Genomic DNA, 20,350 nt, shown 5'->3' on the forward strand with positions numbered 1-20,350 from the left:
CACTGCACCAACAGCTGCAGCTGGGCAGTGTGCAGGTTCTGCCAACAGAGGCAGCTGAGCACCACTAACAAGCATTAGGCTCTCCAGAAACAGCTCCCCTGCAAACCTCCCAACACCTTCCTCCTAAGAGCAGAATTAAAGGGGGGCTCAGCATTCCAAGGGGGCATGTGTGTGTCACCTCAGGCCTGAGGCTGGCCAGAGCCCTTTCAGAGCACGTGGCACCTTCTATTCAGGCCACTGAAGCCACTCTTGGATTCCCTCGTTCCTCTCCTTACACCTGTCCACTGCAGGTCTTTAGACATCAAATGTGAAGCTTGGATGAAAGATGGGAAGTTATCCCCAAAAGGCCTTGGCTTGCATTATAAAAGGCCTCATGAAACTCTGTACAATTCAACTGGTATTCTCAGGGACAGGCGGAATGCTTCTCCTTACCGAAAACCAGAGGGAAAGAGGAAGAAAACAATGGTATGACTGGAGGAATGTCTTCTAAACCTGCTCCCTCATCCACTCTAAACGTCCCAGTACCCACAGTCGGAAGACCCGGGAGCTGGTCTCGGCTCCACTGCTTAAGAACTGTGCGACTCTGGGCAAGTCACTTAACCATTGGAGCCTCAGTTTCCTCACAAGAACAATAGGGGTGTCCCTGTAAGAGCTAATTCACAAGGCTGTCACAAGGATAACATAAAAAGACACATAAGTTTTCAAAACGTTAAGTGCAATCCAGATGCACGATGATGATATCACTTGATTCAAAATTGGTAAAAATAAATGTTCTCTGCAGCCCCAAACACGCAAAGCTGAAGAAGAGAAAAACACAAAGGCGTAACTTCTTAACAACAGAGGTAACGCTTGACGTCAATGGCTAGTTTTGGTCAGGAAATACAAACATACCCAGTATATTCTTCCTTCAAGTGGAAAAACTGGTCTAGCAGGGAGGCCGCCAAACAACCAGCCCTGAAAGGCTCTCTCAAGGCTCTGGCTCTGTTCACAGCATCCCCTCCCCTCACCTGGCAGCACTTGCTGTCGCCTGGCTGTCACTGACTGCACATGACTCGCCACATGAGTGGGGCCGATGGACACAGGAAGTGGGAGTCCACAGGTCTAAAGAGTTCTCCATCCCGATTCCCAAGAGCCACCACGAGTCCTCAACTCACCTAGACCAGAGTGGACCCATCTGCAGGACTGCTCTGATGAATAGCTCGATGTGACTGTAGCCATTTTCAAAACCACCCACACCTCTACGTTACCTACTTATGCTTTCCCGAATAACGTGAAATCCTGATAAAAAGGGTAACAAACGGCAAGCGAAATAACTGAAAGTTACTGAGTACTCTTCTAGAACTCGGCATACGTCATCTTGTGGAATCGTGACAGCAGCACTTCAGGGTCACGACGATCCCCATTTCACAGAAGCGATGGATGGGCTCAGGGGTAAGTAACACGGCTTCAACTGGAGCAGCTGAGGGAGGCGAGGGGAAGACTTCCACCCCGCAGTCTCACCTGGCTCACCACGCCAGCCGCCTTTGGCAGCCACGAAGGTTCAAAAAGAAAAGAGAGGCTCCGCCACTTACCACTCAAAGATGGGATGTAGCTCAAACAGGTCCAAGTGGAAAATTAAAGCAAGAGGCTGCTGATACGGCACAAAGAGGCGACTCAGAGTTCTGACCGCTGTCGCCCCAGCTTATTGGGTCAGTCCCTGCTCGCTGAGCGGAAGTACATTTACTGCGTCCGCTGGGCATTGGGCACACACAGAACACTTCCACTGGGGAATTCTGGGTGGGCAGGAGGAAAATGTCTGTGGCAGGAATGTGGCACAGCCCGCCAACGCTGGCCTGGGTTTGGGGGACCGGGGATAAAAGGGGGTAGTGCCTTCAGTCTGAGTTTCCTCCAGGCCTGGGCACGAGCTGATCCTGAGTTGGACAGCCAGGCCTCTATGGGTCCCAACTTCTAGCTCTGGCTTATCTATCTTCCCACTGTAAACAGCTGTAAACCTGGACAGAATCTGTCAGGAAGTGGTTTCTAGGGATTGGACAGAGAGCCCGATTCTGATCTTGGTCCTTGAAAGCGGCTCTGCCACTTTCCAGCTGTGAAGGCGCATGGAGATGCAGCAGGCCCGGGTGGGGCTGCACCACCTACCGGCAACCCCTAGAAGCCAAGCCTAGACCCCATCAGATCAGGATCAGAGACGGCCGGCATGTGTCGTGTGTGCCATGTTAGCACGCGGCAAACAAGCTGCTTTAAAAACACAGCGAGCACTTTCCATGGATCCCTGAACATTAATCTCCCCAGGGAGCCTGAGGCCATCTAGAACAACGGGACATTTAATTCCCTATACACGACAAGTGATTTTAAACCGAGGTTGTAAGCCCCAAGCAGGGAGCCTGCCGCCGGACGACGCTCGGCCTGCAGCGTGCTGCTCTTCCCTGACAACACAGCAGACAGCCCACAAGCCTGGAGCCTGCCCCACCCCTCTCCTGCACACATACACTTTGCATAAACCGGGTTATGTAAATGGTAGGCTTTTTCTTACTCTTCCTGAAATGCAGCCTTTTAACATGTGAAACTGGGAGGTAGAATCTTTCTATATTTTTTCCCCATACGTATATGCATAGTACAAATGAGGAGATTTAAGGAGCACCTGCTTTTCAAAATGCACGTGCTTTTCAAAAATGCAGTATTATGCTTACATCTGCATCTTTATTTCTTATTCACATGGAAATCCCTCTGAATCAATTAGTGCAGTAGTTCTTTATTATAGTTGTATAATATTCCACAGTACAAATGTACTTAAATTTATTCTAGTTCCCCCTGACAAACATTAACTTTGCCTCTCGTTTCTTTATTGCCACCACTTTATACAATGCTGCAATGGATATTTTTCATATGTATTAGATATTTCTAATAAATTCCAGTGCTTCTGTTTCCTATGAGATTGAGTCTAGAAATAGGGTTGAAAGGAATGTGCATTTTTAATTATATAGTTATTGCCCAGCAGCTTTTCAAAAATTTATAATTTATATGCAATATATGACCTATACGTAATGTAAGAAAAAATTTCCCCCCATACCCTTACTAACAACAGATTTGGCAATTCCTTTCATTTTTGAGTTTGTTACTTTAATTTGCATGTCTCTATCTACTTCTGAATTTGAAGACCTCTTCATGTTTCTTGGCCTGTTTATATCTTTGGCTATTTTTCTACTGGGTCATTGTTTTCTTGTCAATTTGTAAGAACTCTGTATTATACGTGTTGGCACTTTAGCTGCTATCTGCATTGCAGATATATCTTCCTAACTCTGTTGTCTATTGACTTTGTTTATGGTATGTGTTGCTATAAGGAGTATTTAATTTTTATATATTAGTCAACCATATCCACCTTTCCTTTTATAACTTCTGGGTTTTTCATCTTAATTAAGAAGGCCTCACTAAACCCTGGGTTATACATATAGTCCTCTGGAATTGTGACAATAATACATTTAATTCTTTTATCTTTATTTTTATATATAGGATGATACAGAGGTCCAATTCCATTCCCAAACAGGTAACTAACTGTGCCAACCTTTAATAAACGAGCATCCTTTTCCCACTGATTTGAAATCTCACTTTTGCCACATATTAACTTTCTCTATGTACTGTGTACTGTCTATTAATGTTTCCCTGCCAAAATCATATTGATTTTTATTACAATGGCTTGTTGTGTATTCTGGTATCTGGTAAAGCAAGGTTCCGTTATTGCCCCAACAATGCATTTCTCCCCCATACTTCAATGGCTCTTCTAGACATTTCATTTATTCTTCTATATGTAGCCAAAGATAATTTATCCACCACTCCCTCCCTTCCCACCCCCAAAATCCTGAGGATTCTAAATGGAATTGTATCATTTGTTTAGAGTTAACTGACAACAATGTTTGTGTTGTCTTCCCATCACACAACACAGTACACATTTCTATTTGTTCCCGTTATTTTGTGTCCTTCAATAAGATTTCGTATATTTATATAGTCCTGTGCCTTTCTCATACACTTTATTCCCAAATAACTTATAATTGTGGCATTGTTGAGAATAGTATGGTTTTTTTCATCTTCATTTCTACTTGTACCCAGTACAAGGTTCTTGTACCCAGTACAGGGAAAAACTTCATAGGTTCTTGTACCCAGTACAGGGAAAAACTGTTTTATAGCAAGCCACATACATGCTCTTACTAATTTTATTTTATTTTTTAAAGAAACTAGTACTTTGGTTTTTCATGACATATCACATCATGTTACCGTAAAGAAGGGTGTTTTCTTCATTTCCGATGATTGCTGAGTGTAGGTGAGTGGCTGGGAGTGCAGGCTCAGGAGCTCACAGGTCTGGCTCTGCGACTTCCCAGCTGTGAGACGCTCAACAGATCAGTACATGTTTCTGTGCCTGCATTTCCCCCTCTGCCACAGGACAGGTGGAAGGACAGGAGGGCATCTATCTCTTAGAGCTGGTGCCAAGATGAAATAAGTTACTATTCATAAAGCACTTAGGAACAGCTGGCACACGGGAAGCATTCAATAAATTTTAAGTATTATTTTTATACTGATAACTTGAAAATAAATCTAGTCTGTGTTTGTATTCACTAGTACACCAAGGAAATGTTGAAAAATAATGCGAATTGTGGGTATTTGTCTTGTCTGGTTTCACATTTTAATTGAAAGGTTGTATTATTTTGCCACTTAGACTGACAGTTGTTATTGAATTTTGGTAAATAACCTTAGTAACAGGGATTTAAATGTGGAAGGTCTGCTGAATTATACTGAATGACGTTTCAGCAATCTACTGACAATGTATTCTTTCCTCTTTTATTTTGTTGCAATGTAATAAATTATGCAGATATATTTTATGATATAAACCTACCCTTATACTCCTAGAAGTCATACTGTTTTTTTCACATATTGCTGGATGAAATTTGCTAATAGTCATTAATCAGAATCATGTAATTTTCTTTTTTATGCCACCTTTTGCCATCAAAGTTATGTTGGATTCATAAAATGAGTTACAGAAATCTCAGTTTTCTTTATTGTCTGGAATAGTTAAAAATCCATTGGTCTCATCTATTCTCTAAAGATTAGACAGAAGTCGACCATGAAGTCCTCTGGACCTGGTGACTTTTTAAGTGAAAGCTTTTTAATCACCTTTCCAGTTTAGCTACCTGATCCATTAACGTCTTCCATTTCTTCTTGGGTTTACACTGCATTTAAATTGGTTCCTTCCCTCTGCTGCTTTTCCTCACTTCTGTGTGAAATACAGCATGGGAGATATGAAGGCAAAGAAGATCCAGTCCCTCCCTGCCTTCAACGGATTTTCCATGTAGAAGGGGAAATGAAAACACTCATGGACAGCCACCCTACGTAAGTTCCTGTTTGGCTCTCCTGCTCTCCTGTCAGTAGCGTCCTCTGTCCTAACCATCCTGCAAAGGTGACTAAGCACACACACAGGCATGCGCAGAGTCCTGGTCCTGTCACTCCTCTGCCTATGAAATAATCCAAAGGCTCATCTTGGCACCCAAGTTCCCCTATAATTTGGCTTCAGGCTACCTCCCTGTGCTTAGCTTCCACTATTTTCCTTCGTGCATCTTGAGCAGTTAAAGTAGATTATTTGGTATTTCCCTACACACCCTCTCGTTCTTCTCTTTTTCTCCCACCACTCACGTGTTCTTACTACTCCCTTCTCTCCATTCTCCAACTCATGCTCGTTCTTCAAGAACAACTACAATGCCACCTCCTTGACTCCCCCCACGACCACCACGAAAGTAACTTGTCTTCCTGCAGGCAAACAGCGGCACCCACGACCACACACAGAGGGACGAGCGCACAGGCTCCAGCGTCAGACGGCCTGGGTTCAGACGGCTCGAGTCGGGCTGAGACACAAATCGCTCATCACTCTGAGCATCCGTATCCTCTCTAGAAAACGGGGTTAGTACTGGCACCTGCCTCGTGGCTCTTTAGGTGGTGCTGAGGATAAAATAACTATTCCCAGACTGTTTTGCAAGTGCTTGGAACACAGTGACCACTCTGCGTGAGGTGAATGCATGCGGTGACTCTCCTGCTGGAGGAAGAAGTGCGGGTTTTGCTTTGACTTTAAACACATTTCTGTATCCCGCACCCCACGTAGCACTGAACTTTGCAGACTGCAGAAGATCAATGAATACTTAATGAAGTGCACATTGTCTTTAATTTAATATAAAAACAAACCCCAGAAAAAAGGCAAGCAAGCTAAAAACTCTAAAAGTAAGACAAGGCCTCATTCATCATAATCATTATTTCTCCTGCTTCTCCTTCCTTCCTGGCTTGCTTTAGGATTTCATTGACGCTATACATGAATCCTAAGAATTCCGCTCTGTTATCGAGACTTGACTAGTGAAGAGCAGGAGGTTAGAACAGGCAATAACTGCGCCTACCACTGCTCACTCTCTCATTTCCATGCACTCACTGAGCGCTTGTGGACTTTTAGATCAAATCTGACTCCAAAGTCTGTTGAAGGAAAATCATTGGGTGTTATCACGAAAGCAAAAGGATGCTAGAGTTGTAGCATCTTTTTTTTTCATTTAATACCACTATGTGCCAGATTCTATCTGTGGCTTTTATTTAAAATAATCAATAAAAAGAATTAAAGCAATTATATTTATTGCCATATTTAAAATTTATTCCTTAAAGACCAACCTTTAAAACAGAAAAAAACATTAGAAGAAATTTTTAAGAATATAACCTAAAGATTTTTACATGCACACAAATTAAGGAAAACCCCTAATAATTCATTGACTGAAAGAAACACTCAAGCCACAGATGCAGCACAAGCCAATTAGTAAGTAGACTTTCTAAGCTCTACCAACGTGGACACCTATAGTACAACATAAGAAAAAAATAATGGAAGATGGCACCTAACACCAGTGTTTATTTATCATGCTCCTATAACACTGGATACCCACACTCAGGGCTAAATAACTTAGCAACCTCAGTGTTTTTCAGCAGAAAGCAATGCTAACTTTGAAACTGGACAAATCCTAACGAGACTCTTGGGTGCAGGTAGTCAGCTGGGTACTTCCCAAGGCCACGGTCACACAGGTCTCCAGTACCATGAGCCAAGGAGAACCCAGGCCGCCCGCTGGAACCCTTCTGCACTTAGCTCGTTGCAGTGACCTGGTGGCATCTCAATGGAACTGCTCAGGAAGACTGACAGGCAGGGGACAAGAAGTCCCAGGCTTCTGGCCAGCTGGGCAAAGGAGTGTGGGGCACAGTACAATGGCAGCTTCTGCTGTTTACAAGGCCTTCGTGATCACATGTTCGACTTCAGAAATGCAGGCTATCTAAGAACCAGGCCTTAAGTCTCTTCTTAAACATTAAGTAACAATAACATTTAACTGGGGGTGCTTTACTAGATCAGTTTCCAATCATAGCTAACAGCTTTCAGTTGGACATGTGGGCTGTTCTATTTTTAACCAACACAGAAAGTCTTACTTTGAGTAAGCGAATAAATATTCCAGATTCCAACTTTAAAATATGCTATACAGTATGCTACCAACAACAAAAAAATAACTTAAGGCATACAAGTTTGCCCCAAATGGAAATTTTACACAAAACATCGTTACTTTTTAAAACAAAATGAGAGTTGTCAATGGTTTCAAGAATTTTCTTTACCTTGAGTTTTTGTACCTGAATAAAATCCAAACCATATGATTTATTATCTTTATTTGTTCTAAAGTTCACAAGGTTCTAAATAAAGTAAAACTTTAACCTGAAGAAACTCATAGGAAAACATTTCCTCTGACATATTTGCCAATTTTTAAAATACAATAGGCAAAACATACTTGGGCTTTAAACACAGTTTCTAGCTTTTTGATAACCGTATGCTGCTGATTCTGATGATATGATATTCTTTTTTAAAGCTCCGTTTTCCAAAATCTAAAAATTCCTAAACCAAGTATTAGGTAATAATCATCATAAAAATGAAATATAAGATTTATCCATTATAAAACAAATGGATCTTTATATTTTGAATTTTCATGTAAGGGATTCTACCTTGGGCCTGAAGAAACCTATACTCTTTTGGGTCTTTTAAAAAGTACTTTTTCAGAATGATTTCCTCACTGTGCAAGTCAATCAAGATATAGATACGTAAAAAAAAAAATGTTAATAATGCTCCTTCCCACTTTTGAAGTAACGTTGAGAATCTGATAGGTATTTTTCCTTGTCTGTTCATACATACACACACACCGCTACAAACACAACCAAATGTTTTCTTATTTTAAAAAAATGGAATCATTCTGTAAATATTCCTGTAAAACCTTTTTAAAAAATGTAATACTTCACAGACATTCCTTCAAGTCAAAACACACAGGTGCTCCTTCTCAGGTCTTTGGATTGCTAAGAGTTAAACGATTTAATTAAACTCAACTAAAGAGATAATGCCTGTTTCCCGGGAGACCTGAGAAATAATTTTAAATATCTTTTAAACATAAATCAGAGCTTAAAAGGCTAGAGGAGAATAAGCAGAAATCTCCTTTTGGGTTCACAGAACCATCACCTCAGGACACAAAGACCTTTGCTGTTTTAATTACAAAAATTTCATCAGCGGTCCGAACAAAATACAGTGTGCTCCACAGAGCTGTGGCTAAGCAAGCAGGGCCAGAAACGTTTGGACAGACACGTGTTCACTGACTGCTGTGCTGCTCACACAAGCCCTGACCTCCTCCTCCATCCTGGCCACGGCAAGGCCTCTCGGAGCGCGGGCCAGAAACCAACACTATAGGAAAAAATCACGTTAGCCTATGAGGTCCTTTCCTCGTCTCCTGGGAATGTGACACCGTTAGACCTAGCCATTAGATAGAGCCTCAAGCTGACATGAAAAGGGCACAACTAGAGATGCCAGGGGGTAGGTAGACTGGGGTTGTTTATTCTCAACGCTGCACAGTGTACAACTTTTTCATTCTTTGAAATTCTGGAAATAATTTCTAGACCTTAGGCTGTAGTACTGGTTTAAATGAAGCCCAACTCAACCCTTATTCTGACACGGGGAAGTGCAGCTTCCATGTGTGCAGAAACCACGCTGTGACTCTCCAGCCGATCCTCCCACAGCTTTTTCTAGGCCCTTCCACAAACCGCACGGCCTCTCGGCGGAACGCCAGACCCACCTGTGCAGGAAGTGCAGCTTGTGCATGGCCGCCAGCCCCGCAGCGATCTCACACGCCATCCTCTGCAGCAGCATGGTCTGCGAATCCCCCCGCAGGAGATCTTGCTCGGTGCGCAGGTAAGCTTTTAGGTCACCCTGCAAAAATCAGCCCAGTTTGGTTTCAAAAGGAGACTAGGTGAACACGCTGGCAGCTAAGCATGTGCCTTAACTAACATTAGTTATTGAGATTTATTCGAAATTACTTAGATTTGATCTTAATAATCTCTGACTGAACAAGTTTCAAATTACAAAAAGTAATTCCAACCAAATACTTCAAAGGTACTATTCATCTTTTAGGGTCATTTGAACTAAATTAGTTAGTTTATTTTTGTCATATGAACACAGGTGAAACAATTTTTTAAAAAAAAGTAACTGCAATGATGCATCATTTAAACTAAGTGTAGAAGTATAGAAACCTCCAGACAACTAAGAGATGCTATGGTGAGAAAGGAAATGGTGCCAAGCATACTGCCCGGAAGGAAGGATTCCCGGACACACACAGCCAGAGAGCATCACATCGGGAGGGCTACGGCCACAGCACTCACCAACACCGAGAGGGAGAGAAAAGGAAACTGGGCGCAAAAAGGGCAAGTACGGTCAGTGCCGGTACCAGCTGCCTCAGGTGCCTGCCGGCTTCCCCGGGGCCTGTGCTGCCCAGAGACTACAGTGAGAAAGAACACTGCCGTCCCTCCGGAGAATTCACGGAGTTCATAAGCCTATTCAAAGGTAGGCAGGACAGACAAGAAAAGGAGCAACTTCACATGTAGACATCCAGTACACATACGTTTAAATGCTGAGCCCAGGTATGCCTGTACGGCTCCCCTACGTGACCCTCTCTTTATTTCATGACTTTAACTGGAGGGGAGGGTTACAGCAAATCTGTTATGGGGAATAAATACACTTTTAAGGAACTAAATCTTCCACGTTCTCCTTACTATATGATTAAACATTTATTGATGTGATTTAGTTCCTAATTAAAGCTTTGTGCAATCAGCTAATAAAATTCAGAAAGCAAGCCTATTAATAGCGTTCCGTTTTCTTTATAGCTGAGTCAAGAAAAGGCTCCTGAGGAAGGAAGTTTACTTGACCAACTGAAGAATTCATTTCTTGCAACTGTTACCAAAGATAGCAACTTGACCAAGTTCCTCCCAGAATAAAACCTCAGATGACAATATCCCTTTAGAAACGTGCCCACATTTAATAATACTAAGCACATTCTAATGGAACGTCTTGGTCCACTCCAAGACTCTGTAATAAAATTGTCTTCATTCCCAGCTCAGGATCTTTACACGAACGATAACGTCAGTACTAATAACCAGTACCATTTGCGCTCCTGAGTAGTGTGCCAAGCATTGTGCTAGGAGTTTTTACACTTGTGGCCTCAAATAATTCTTATAATTGGAAACATTTTCCAGATGTGGAACTGGGGCTTCGGGAAGTTAAGGCATTTGCCCAAAGCCACAGAACTAATAAATGGTGGGGCTGTACTTCTACTTCGCAGCTGACCAACTTGTCAAGAAAGGTCTGCTTTGCATGTGAATTCCAGTGGTATGCAAACCCCACGGACTTCGGACTTTGTTGAGAAGAACGAGTGTAAAATAACTCCCAGTCCATCCAGGATTCTTCCAAACAGCAGGTGTCTCGGCCAGGGGGCGGCTCCCCTCAGGACCCACGTGTACACACACTCGCCCACATCTTTCCTCTTCCCACACTCGGTGCTTTCTCCTTTTGTTCCCACTGCAATTGCAAGCTGCTCCACGGAGAAATGGGCACCTTTCTTCCTTTTAAAAAACACATGCCTCTCCCTACCTTCACCCAGGCTAAGCTCTATCCAGCGTGGGAGGGTGGGAGTAAAGGCTGCTTTGGATGACAATTAAATTAACCCAGAAAAATTCCAGCAAAGAACTCTAGGCCTATGGGCTACGGGATGACTTTTATAAGGTAGACCATGTGAAAACTAAATATAAAAATAAATAGTTTGGGCCGGCCCGGTGGCTCAGGCGGTTGGAGCTCCATGCTCCTAACTCCAAAGGCTGCCGGTTCGATTCCCACATGGGCCAGTGGGCTCTCAACCACAAGGTTGCCGGTTCAACTCCTCGAGTCCTGCAAGGGATGGTGGGCTGCGCCCCCTGCAACTAACAACCGCAACTGGACCTGCGCCCTCCACAACTAAGACTGAAAGGACAACAACTTGAAGCTGAATGTTACTCTCCACAACTAAGATTGAAAAGGACAACAACTTGACTTGGAAAAAAGTCCTGAAAGTACACACTGTTCCCCAATAAAGTCCTGTTCCCCTTCCCCAATAAAATCTTTTAATAAATAAATAAATAAATCGCTTGACATTCTTTACATTACCAATGAAACAGCAACTTAAATTCATGTGTCTAACTCCTTTCCTGAAAACCCCACCTTGTGTAAGGAAGACATTACCCTTACAAACGTATGACTATACCATGCTGTCTCTGGCCAATTCTCAAAACAAACAGGAGCTGCTGGCAAACAGTACACACTGTGCACAAGTGATTGACCAGAAGGCAGAGGAACGACAGACTGGGTATAGTTATTTTTCAAGGTTATCTGAAGTATACTCATCACCACTCACTGTTCTTAAAATACCTTCTTTCCATAACTGGTTCCACTCCCTAATTTCACTAGAAGATAAAATAATAACCAGAAGATTTTGCTTCCCAATGTGAATGCTCCTAAAGTTTCTAGCTTGGCAGAAACTAAAAGCCTCTCCCCACTCCCACTGGGGAGATGAAGTTAGTACAGTCTAGGCAAATATATCTCCGACCTGGGGAGACGGGTCAACATAAACAACTACTGAGGGGTCTGAGCAGTTCCTCACAGAAGACACTTGTGATGGATTGTGTAGGATCCTGGGTTAGTGCTATGTTCTTGAAAGATCCTCAGAACTCTCCTGGTAGCGCCGTTTAAAAGAACACTCAGCATAAAATCCTTAATTAAAGTAAAAATGTACACATTAGGGGTGGCTGGATGGCTCAGTTGGTCAGAGCGTGAGCTCTGAACAACAGGGTTGCTGGTTCGATTCCCACATGGGCCAGGAGAGCTGCGCCCTCCACAACTAGATTGAAGACAACGAGCTGCCACTGAACTTCCGGAGGGGGGCCGGATGGTTCAGTTGGTTAGAGTGCAAGCTCTCAACAAGGTTGCCAGTTCAATTCCCACATGGGATGGTGGGCTGCGCCCCCTGCAACAAAAGACTGAAAACAGCAACTGGACTTGGAGCTGAGCTGCGCCCTCCACAACCAGATTGAAGGACGACTTGGAGCTGATGGGCCCTGGAGAAACACACTGTTCCCCAACATTCCCCAATAAAATTTATTTTTTTAAAAATGTACATAATAGGTACTAAAAAATGGATTCTTTCTATCCAAAACAGACAAACCTGTCTTTAGATATCTAGTTTATTTTATTTATGTTTTAACGGGGCTGAATGAGTATACAGGGATTATTACTTTGGTCCACTATTAAAAAAACACAAACTAAGAACAGTACTTTATTCTGAAAAATAATGTTTCCTTTATTAAAAATGTCTCAGATCCTCCCTAGAACTCCCCAAAAAAACTCAGAAAGATTTATGACACTAGATGGCAGCAAAGTGCTATACTAAGAACTCAGATAACAGCAGCAACTTGGACTGACTTCTTGAAATGAATCATTCAATGAATAATAGACCTTTAAAGAAGTTACTCACAAGTGTCCTCTTGACATTCCAACATAAACTGCCACGAGGGCTTTATCCAGTTTTTTCAGGACACTGAGAACAATGAATTAATTTCAATATAGTGTGAAAACTCAACAAGTAAATAGCTTTATAAATGAAAATTTAGTGGTATGTTAAAGGATGATCTGGGCGGAATGAAAACTTAGTTACTTATATGTTAAAGGATGACCGGGGGGCAGGGAAGTTATGATTTTTAAACAAAAATCTGAATGAAAGGGTGAATGAATGGCGTGAGCAGCCACGTACCCAGCACCTACCGCAAGAGGAAAGACCCACATCACAGCTGAAGCCCCTGGCTGCCCCACCTCCTCTGCGAGGCCTATCCCAATGATTCTAGTTAGAATTTCTAGTTAGATTTCTTCTATACACATACTCAAACCTTTATTTAAGAATTAGTGATCCATGAATTTAAGTAAAAGTGAATAAAAGTATCTATCAATTCCTGAGCACTTACTGTATGTTCAGCAATTTACATTCATCATCTGATTAATGGTCAGAGTAGTCTGTGGGGTACGCAGTAGTAGCCCCACTTTATAGATGTCTAAACTGAGGCTTGAGGAGGTTAGGTAACTTTCCAAGGTGATACGCAGGGAGTGGCAGAATGAGCATCGGAAGTCAGCCTGGTTCTACAGGCGGAAGAGGCAGGGATTGGGGTGACTCACCTGTGTGCTCCCCAGGGCACCGCACAGGATTGGGGTGACTCACCTGTGTGCTCCCCAGGGCACTGCACAGGATTGGGGTGACTCACCTGTGTGCTCCCCAGGGCACTGCACAGGATTGGGGTGACTCACCTGTGTGCTCCCCAAGGCTCTGTGCAGTTCTTTGTAATTAATGGGTGCTTGATACGTGTTTGTTAAATGAGTGATTCTCACCCCCCAAAACAATCTCCTTGCCTCCACAGTCACGTGAGAACACTGCATCCCTCCTATGGCAACAAATGACACACAGCCCCCTGCGGGAACAGCTCCTTTCACCAACACTGCACCATCAGCATTACAAGTCGGGGGCTGCAGTCCAGCTACCAAACTCACTAGGAAGACTTTTCATCTTCTTTCATAAAACTTCTAAGATAAAGTGCTTTTCAAAAACAGACTGGTAATTCCATCTTACAAGGAATTATTTAAGGAAGTGCAGAAATATTCTCTCCTTTCGACCTAAAAGGTGTTATCGCTGCACACGATCGCTGCCTGGTGACGACTGAAAAGGCTAATGTTCACTCAGTAGCTCCTGACCTACTAAGAACATGTGACGATAGTGGCTCCTTTCACTGTGGCTGCAGCTGCTATTCTCAGGCGGGGCCTATTACCCTCTGTCCCCTGGAGCCGCGCCAGCAGGCGGTTTTGCCTTGGATGACGCCCCTCTGCTCGGCAGGCCCTCTCTGGCTCACTGGGCTGACCCCAGCCCACCGCTCCTATCACATGGTTCTGCACACATTGAGTCTAGAAACCCGGACTTCAGACCTGTGACCCCATCCAGGCCCTCGTCCTTGCTACTGGAGAGCCTGTTCCCCCTGAAGTTTACGAGGGCCCAGGGGTGATCAGCACAAAACTGCCCAAGGAGACAGATGTAACCTCTCGCTACGGGACATGGTGGCAGCATCCCTGGATTTGACAGGAGAGACTGGCCATTCCAAGCATTGACCAACAGATTTCCCAAGGAAATCTGGGAATTTCTAGCCTCCTCCTAATATAGTAACACCTGGTCCAGCACCTTACATAATAGTAGGTAATTATCAATGTTTTTAAAATTGTGGTAAAAATGAATAACAAAGTCATCATCTGAACAATTTCTAAGTGTACAGTTCAAGGGCATTATGTACATGCACAGTGTTGTGTAACCATCACCACCATCCATCCAACAGAACTCTTCATCTTCCCAAAATGAAACTCTGTCCCCATTAAACACCAACTCCTCACCCCCCCTCCCCACCAGCCCTTGGCACCCACCCTGAGTTTGACTACTTTAGATACCTCAAGTAAGGACAATCACACAGTATTTGTCTTTCGGCTTATTTCACTTAGCATAACAGAATGATATCCCATTGTGTGGATAAACCCAATTTTATTTATTCATCCGCTGATGGACACTTGAGTTGCTTCTATCTCTTGGCTATTGTGAATAATGCTGCTATGAACATGGCATGCAAATATCTCTTTAAGACCTGCTGTCAATTATTTTGGATATATGCACCTAGAGGTGAAATTGCTCTATCATATGGAAATACTATATTAATTTTTTGAGGAGCAATTACTGTTTTTTAAATTTTATTATTGATCTATGTACCACTGGAAGGTACACTTGAACTGAAAATAGCTATTAGCTCTGCACTGCCAATGAATGCTTCTGTTGGGGACGAGGGCTCATTCCAGATGTTGAACTTTCAGGAGTAAACATAAAATATGAGAAGAGTCACATAAACTACGTGCTTCAAGAAGTCACATTTGTTAATTCTGGAGGGTTGTGTATATCATTTTCACCCCAAAATATGAAAACCAGTACAAGTTTAGGTAAGTTAATATGCTTTGGATACTTGGTTTAAGTACTTAGAGAATATGCATTTAAATCTGAGATCTAAAAGTACTGGGGAAAAACTTTAATATATTTACATAAAAATGATGTTGGTGCAACGACGAAGATACAAAGAACACTCTAGAAGCTTGTCAATACTCGATCAATTATGATCATTGTTAAGGAGCTGTGTATTTTGATGTTTTAGTGTTTTTTACAAAGCAGGTTAAACTGCAACTTCCAGAAAGAACAGGCAGCTTCATTAAAAAATAAACTAGAACAGCACTAAAACTAAACCCATCACGTGAACCCACTGGGAAGAAAACATAAAGTTGAGACTCCAGAGACTTTCATCATTCATATTTGTCTAATGAAACTTTCAGCAATGGACAAAGATAGTGAAGATTAGGAAAACGCCAAAATATAGGAGGTAGTTTTATAAGCCACCTTGATTAGCCTGGAAAGTGTATTTCAAGAAGATGTGGCGGATTCCTGCTGACTTCTGTTATGTTCACTCATGAAGAGTGTTTTACTTGTTACTTGTAATCAATATCAGGAGCTTAGGGACCCAAAAAGGTACCATTAAATGTCTCAGAAAGGAAGGAACTCCGACAAGCAGACTTGACTCATCACATAAAAATGCACCTTTGTGGTCTTTTTTCTCAAATGCTGTGTCACTGGTCACATAGAGCTGGACTATAAGGAGCTATTTTCATGTTACAGTAACGGAGGACCATAAATATCGTAACTCTGATAATACTGAAATAATCAGAACAAAATAGAATCTGCACAAATACTATCAGAAACACCGGCGAGAACTCCTTCCTCTTAGTTCTCATGCCTCTATTAAATAACTTATCAGACCACATGGCGATTATCACATGTCTGCTCCCGCTAAGGAGGAGACCTAGAGGACAATGCCCACATTCTCTCTCTGTGTCCCATGAGTGCTCCATGCTGCCTCTACAGTAAGTGTTCAATAAATAAGCATCCTCCATGATGGAAGGAAATGTAGGGATGGCACAGAAAAGTAGGTTTAATTCCAGTTTTCCTTATACAGAGAGAGACCTCTGTAAGATCCCAGCTTCTTTGGAGGAAGGTTAAAATATTAATTTTAGACTTTGTTAAACGTGCATGGTGTAAGTTCTAGTGTAACCTTACACAAAATTAATAAACAGTACCTAAAATCCAAATTAGTGGATGGAAAAAAATGAAAAAAAAAAAAAATCAAGAATTCAAAAGAAGGCTAGAGAAAAAGCAAAACAGAAATTCGAAACATGTAGGAAAAATAATATAAAATACACACAAAATTCCAAATCTGTCACAAGTACAATAAATGTAAATGACTAACTGTTCCATGTTAAGTGACCAAGACTGACGGATTAATAAAATTTTAACAAAAAGCTGTTTACAAGAGATACAAACCAGAGAAAAGGACTGACAGAAACAAACCAGACAAAGTCTAACAGAAAGAAAGCTGGTGTAACTATGTTAATAGTAATAAAAACAGACTTTATCCTTAGTAATGTTTTTAATCTTAAAGAGAGCCCCTTCATAATGATAAAAGGTTCAAATTACAGGAAGTGAAATCAATTCTAAATTTGTATCCCTGACACAACAGGATATCAAAATGTTCAAAGCAAAACCAACTAGAATTATAACGAAAAGGAAGGAAAATCCATAATCAGTTAGGAGATTTTAATATGCCTCTCAGTAATTGATAGAAAAGTGACTCAGGCGCCTTCTATCCCCACACCCTACCCCAAATCAGACGGATACAGGGGATCTGAACAACCTTATAAACTTGACCCAAAAGACCCATAGAGATACACTGTCACCTGAATACACATTTCCCCCCAGCATCTACAGATAGAAAAAAACACTAATCTAGGGTGAAGGTGAACGCAGCCTGGAACACAGCTGTAGCCGAGCCCAAGTCGTGTTAACACGGAGGTGAGTGAGGACCACGTGGCTCTTACTGGCCTGGGGGTTGCTCCGATGTAATCCAATGAAAGCTAATAATACAGTGTATTAGTCATAATTTGTCTTTGCAATTAACTACCTCTGCCAATGAGAGTAACATTCCAATCACATTTAGGAAATAAAACAAAAATTCACACTGTTTACTGCTCTCTTTCAATTTTACCAGCTGAAAATATTCCCTGCAGTAATCAGGGATTCATTTTGGCATACTCCCACTTTTCTGTGCACAGTCAAGAAAATGTAATGTTCTGAAAACTGAGACGATGCAAAGATATCAGTCAAAACCTAAATTTTAAAAAAAGATGTTTACGGGAAATTTTCACATAAAAATTATTATAAAAACCGCACAAAAAACAATCTTTCCAACTATAAATCTCAATAAATAACACGATCATGCAAAGAAATGAAGCTATCAATTTTAAGTTAAGAAAATAAATCATCTAATTATTTAAAAATGTACATGTTACATACATTCACTATTTTAAAAAATGGATAGGTCATGGGGACTCTATAGGTAAGGGATTCTTGAGCTCCCTCACTGGGGAAAAGTGTTTTAAAATACCTAGTTGAAGTTAAGACCTCAAGGTCTCAGGAAAGGAAAACCTACATCCAAGCTCTGATTCTGCCACACACTTGATGTACAGCATTTTCTTAATCTCCATGAGCCTTATTTCAACATACATGAAGTGTGGACAAATACGACTGAAATGTGGCAGTGCATGCAAATAGCTAAGACCGGGATGGAGTATAAAACCACACTTACATGTCAGCTAATACTATTATCAAAGGTAATGAATTCATATTTCATAAAGTTCTTAAAATGGGGGAGAGAAGTGAAAGCAGTCCCCCAGCCAGCATTTCTATCTGTCAAAAACACTTGGGTATGACCTTTTGAATGGTTAACCTTGAAATTCTACTAAACACTTACCAAGTCACAGAATTCAAATACCAGAAGATAGGGAATTGCTTCTACACACTGTCCAACACACTGAAGAATATTTGGATGCTGAAGAATACTGGTGAAAACAGAAGTCATAGCATTATTCATCGGGGAGTATGCTAGTAAAATTGTTCAAACGATCCAAATTTTAACATTCATAATGATTTAAATATGATATGCTGGAAAAAGCCCATTAAGAATATACTTAACGGATATATTCTAAGTTACCTAATGATTAAATAATTCAAAGCCAATCAGGCAAACATTTTCACAAATTAAAACAGAACTCCTAATATAAGAACCTTTCATTTTAGTAATTTAAATTTATAGATATAATTTTGAAGTAGCATTTCAGAAAAGGCAGACCGTATATACAAATTCAATAAGCATTTCAATCCACATATTAAATAACTCAACTACTCTCAGCCTATCTAGCTTTTATGCCATTTCCATAAATTTCCACAGTATATGCAAACTCTTTTTGGAAAATATTTTACCCAAAAGTTAAAAAAAATATATGCCAAAATAAGTTTTATTTTCAAGTTTTTATTTTGAAGCAATTATGAATTAACAGTAAGTTGCAAAGACAGTACAAAGAGGTGCCATGTTCCCTTTATCCAGGTTCCCCACTGGTTACATCTGACACAATTACAATACCCAAACCAGGGAACTGACACTAGGGTACAGAGCATGTATGTGTCTGTATCCTGTTATCACATGTGTGGATCTGTACAACCCCCACCTCAATAGAAATACCGAACTGCTCCATCACCTCACAGATCTCCTCCATGCTAGCCAGCCCTTCATAGTTACAGCAACCTGCCTGCCCACCCTCTGTCATCCCTAAGCCCTGGCAACCACTAATCTGTTTTCCATTTCTATCACGTTCCCATTAAATAAGACTCTGAATCTTATTTAAATTGTGCATTTTACAATTTTGTTTAAAAAATATTTTGGTTTATTCAAAGGCAAACTTATTTGGTATAGATAAGATATTCTCAGGACTGACGATGTTGAAATTTTAAGTGACGTATTTAAAATATTGCTCTTTGGATGAAGTTTTGCAACCTGTCCATGCAGAGATAGAGAGAGTAATTTCCTAAATGAGTTCTCTGTCATTAATCTTCTCCATGACAGGTGCATAAAATGATGTGCAGTGAAATGAGCAGGACCAGCAGATGCATCCTGACATCAATGTCGGTGTTCCCTCGAGGTCCCCTGTATCTTGCTGACACATCTCAATATTTCATTCTCCCCAGGGTCCAAAATGAATTTGCTGCCAAGAACCTTGACAATCTCATTCTACTTAACTTTTGGGATTACAATGCCATCATTTTCCTGACCAGGAACTCTCATGTTCTATAGCTTGCCCTTTGACTTCTTTTCTTTTACTTCAATGTAGTTGGTATATACAATATCATATTAGTCCAGGTGGACAATATAGTGAGGTAACATTTGTGCACCTTATGATATAATTCCAAAGCATTTTTAAACACCTGATTCTCAAAAGATCACAGAGTACATTTACATAACACACAGTAAGGTTTACTTACTAGTAAGGTTCTCCATTTTTCAAAAAAGTATCTTGTTCCTTTGGACTTGCACTTGCTTTTAACTCCTTCACTATTACTCTCGCTACACTAGAGCCTGTGTAAATCTCTCCAAGGAGGACCTAAAAAAAAAGAATACTTTTTCATTTCACTTCCATGAAAATGGTAAAGAAGTATGTCTCATTTATCAGAAATGGAATACAGGAAAATAAATTAAGCAAGAAGCAGATGGCCTTCTATTATGTTAAATACTACCTCACAAAAAGCCTGGAAAAGTAAAATATTTCGTTCAGTTTTAAACCATCCATCAGATAGTTGCAACAGTCATATATTTATGTGTATTTCTTTTCATTTACTTAAAAATGTATTATACTTTCATGGAAATGACCAATGGCATTACAGAAGAGTAATTTATAAGTTCAGTT

General features: G+C 41.2%; 1 protein-coding gene and 1 long non-coding RNA gene across 3 annotated transcripts in view; one reads left to right on the forward strand and one right to left on the reverse strand.

The window, feature by feature from the left end:
- The window catches only part of LMTK2 (lemur tail kinase 2), a 67,400-nt gene that overhangs the window by 19,850 nt on the left and 27,200 nt on the right, over positions 1 to 20,350 (reverse strand). For both annotated transcript variants that reach the window (XM_019716485.3, XM_019716486.3), the window contains exons 5-7: positions 19,929 to 20,047; positions 18,364 to 18,451; positions 9,156 to 9,289 (exon numbers count right to left, since the gene is read on the reverse strand). In XM_019716485.3, the coding sequence (XP_019572044.3) occupies positions 9,156 to 9,289; positions 18,364 to 18,451; positions 19,929 to 20,047 (341 nt within the window). The remainder of the gene's footprint in view (positions 1 to 9,155; positions 9,290 to 18,363; positions 18,452 to 19,928; positions 20,048 to 20,350) is intronic.
- LOC109437316 (uncharacterized) lies at positions 1,226 to 9,238 on the forward strand. Its single transcript, XR_012489896.2, has 4 exons — positions 1,226 to 1,431; positions 5,276 to 5,376; positions 5,797 to 5,940; positions 9,100 to 9,238. It is a non-coding gene; the product is annotated as an uncharacterized LOC109437316 (long non-coding RNA).

This window comes from Rhinolophus sinicus, chromosome 5, assembly GCF_057876585.1.
Source record: "Rhinolophus sinicus isolate RSI-liver-muscle chromosome 5, RSI-T2T, whole genome shotgun sequence".
Taxonomy (NCBI): domain Eukaryota; kingdom Metazoa; phylum Chordata; class Mammalia; order Chiroptera; family Rhinolophidae; genus Rhinolophus; species Rhinolophus sinicus.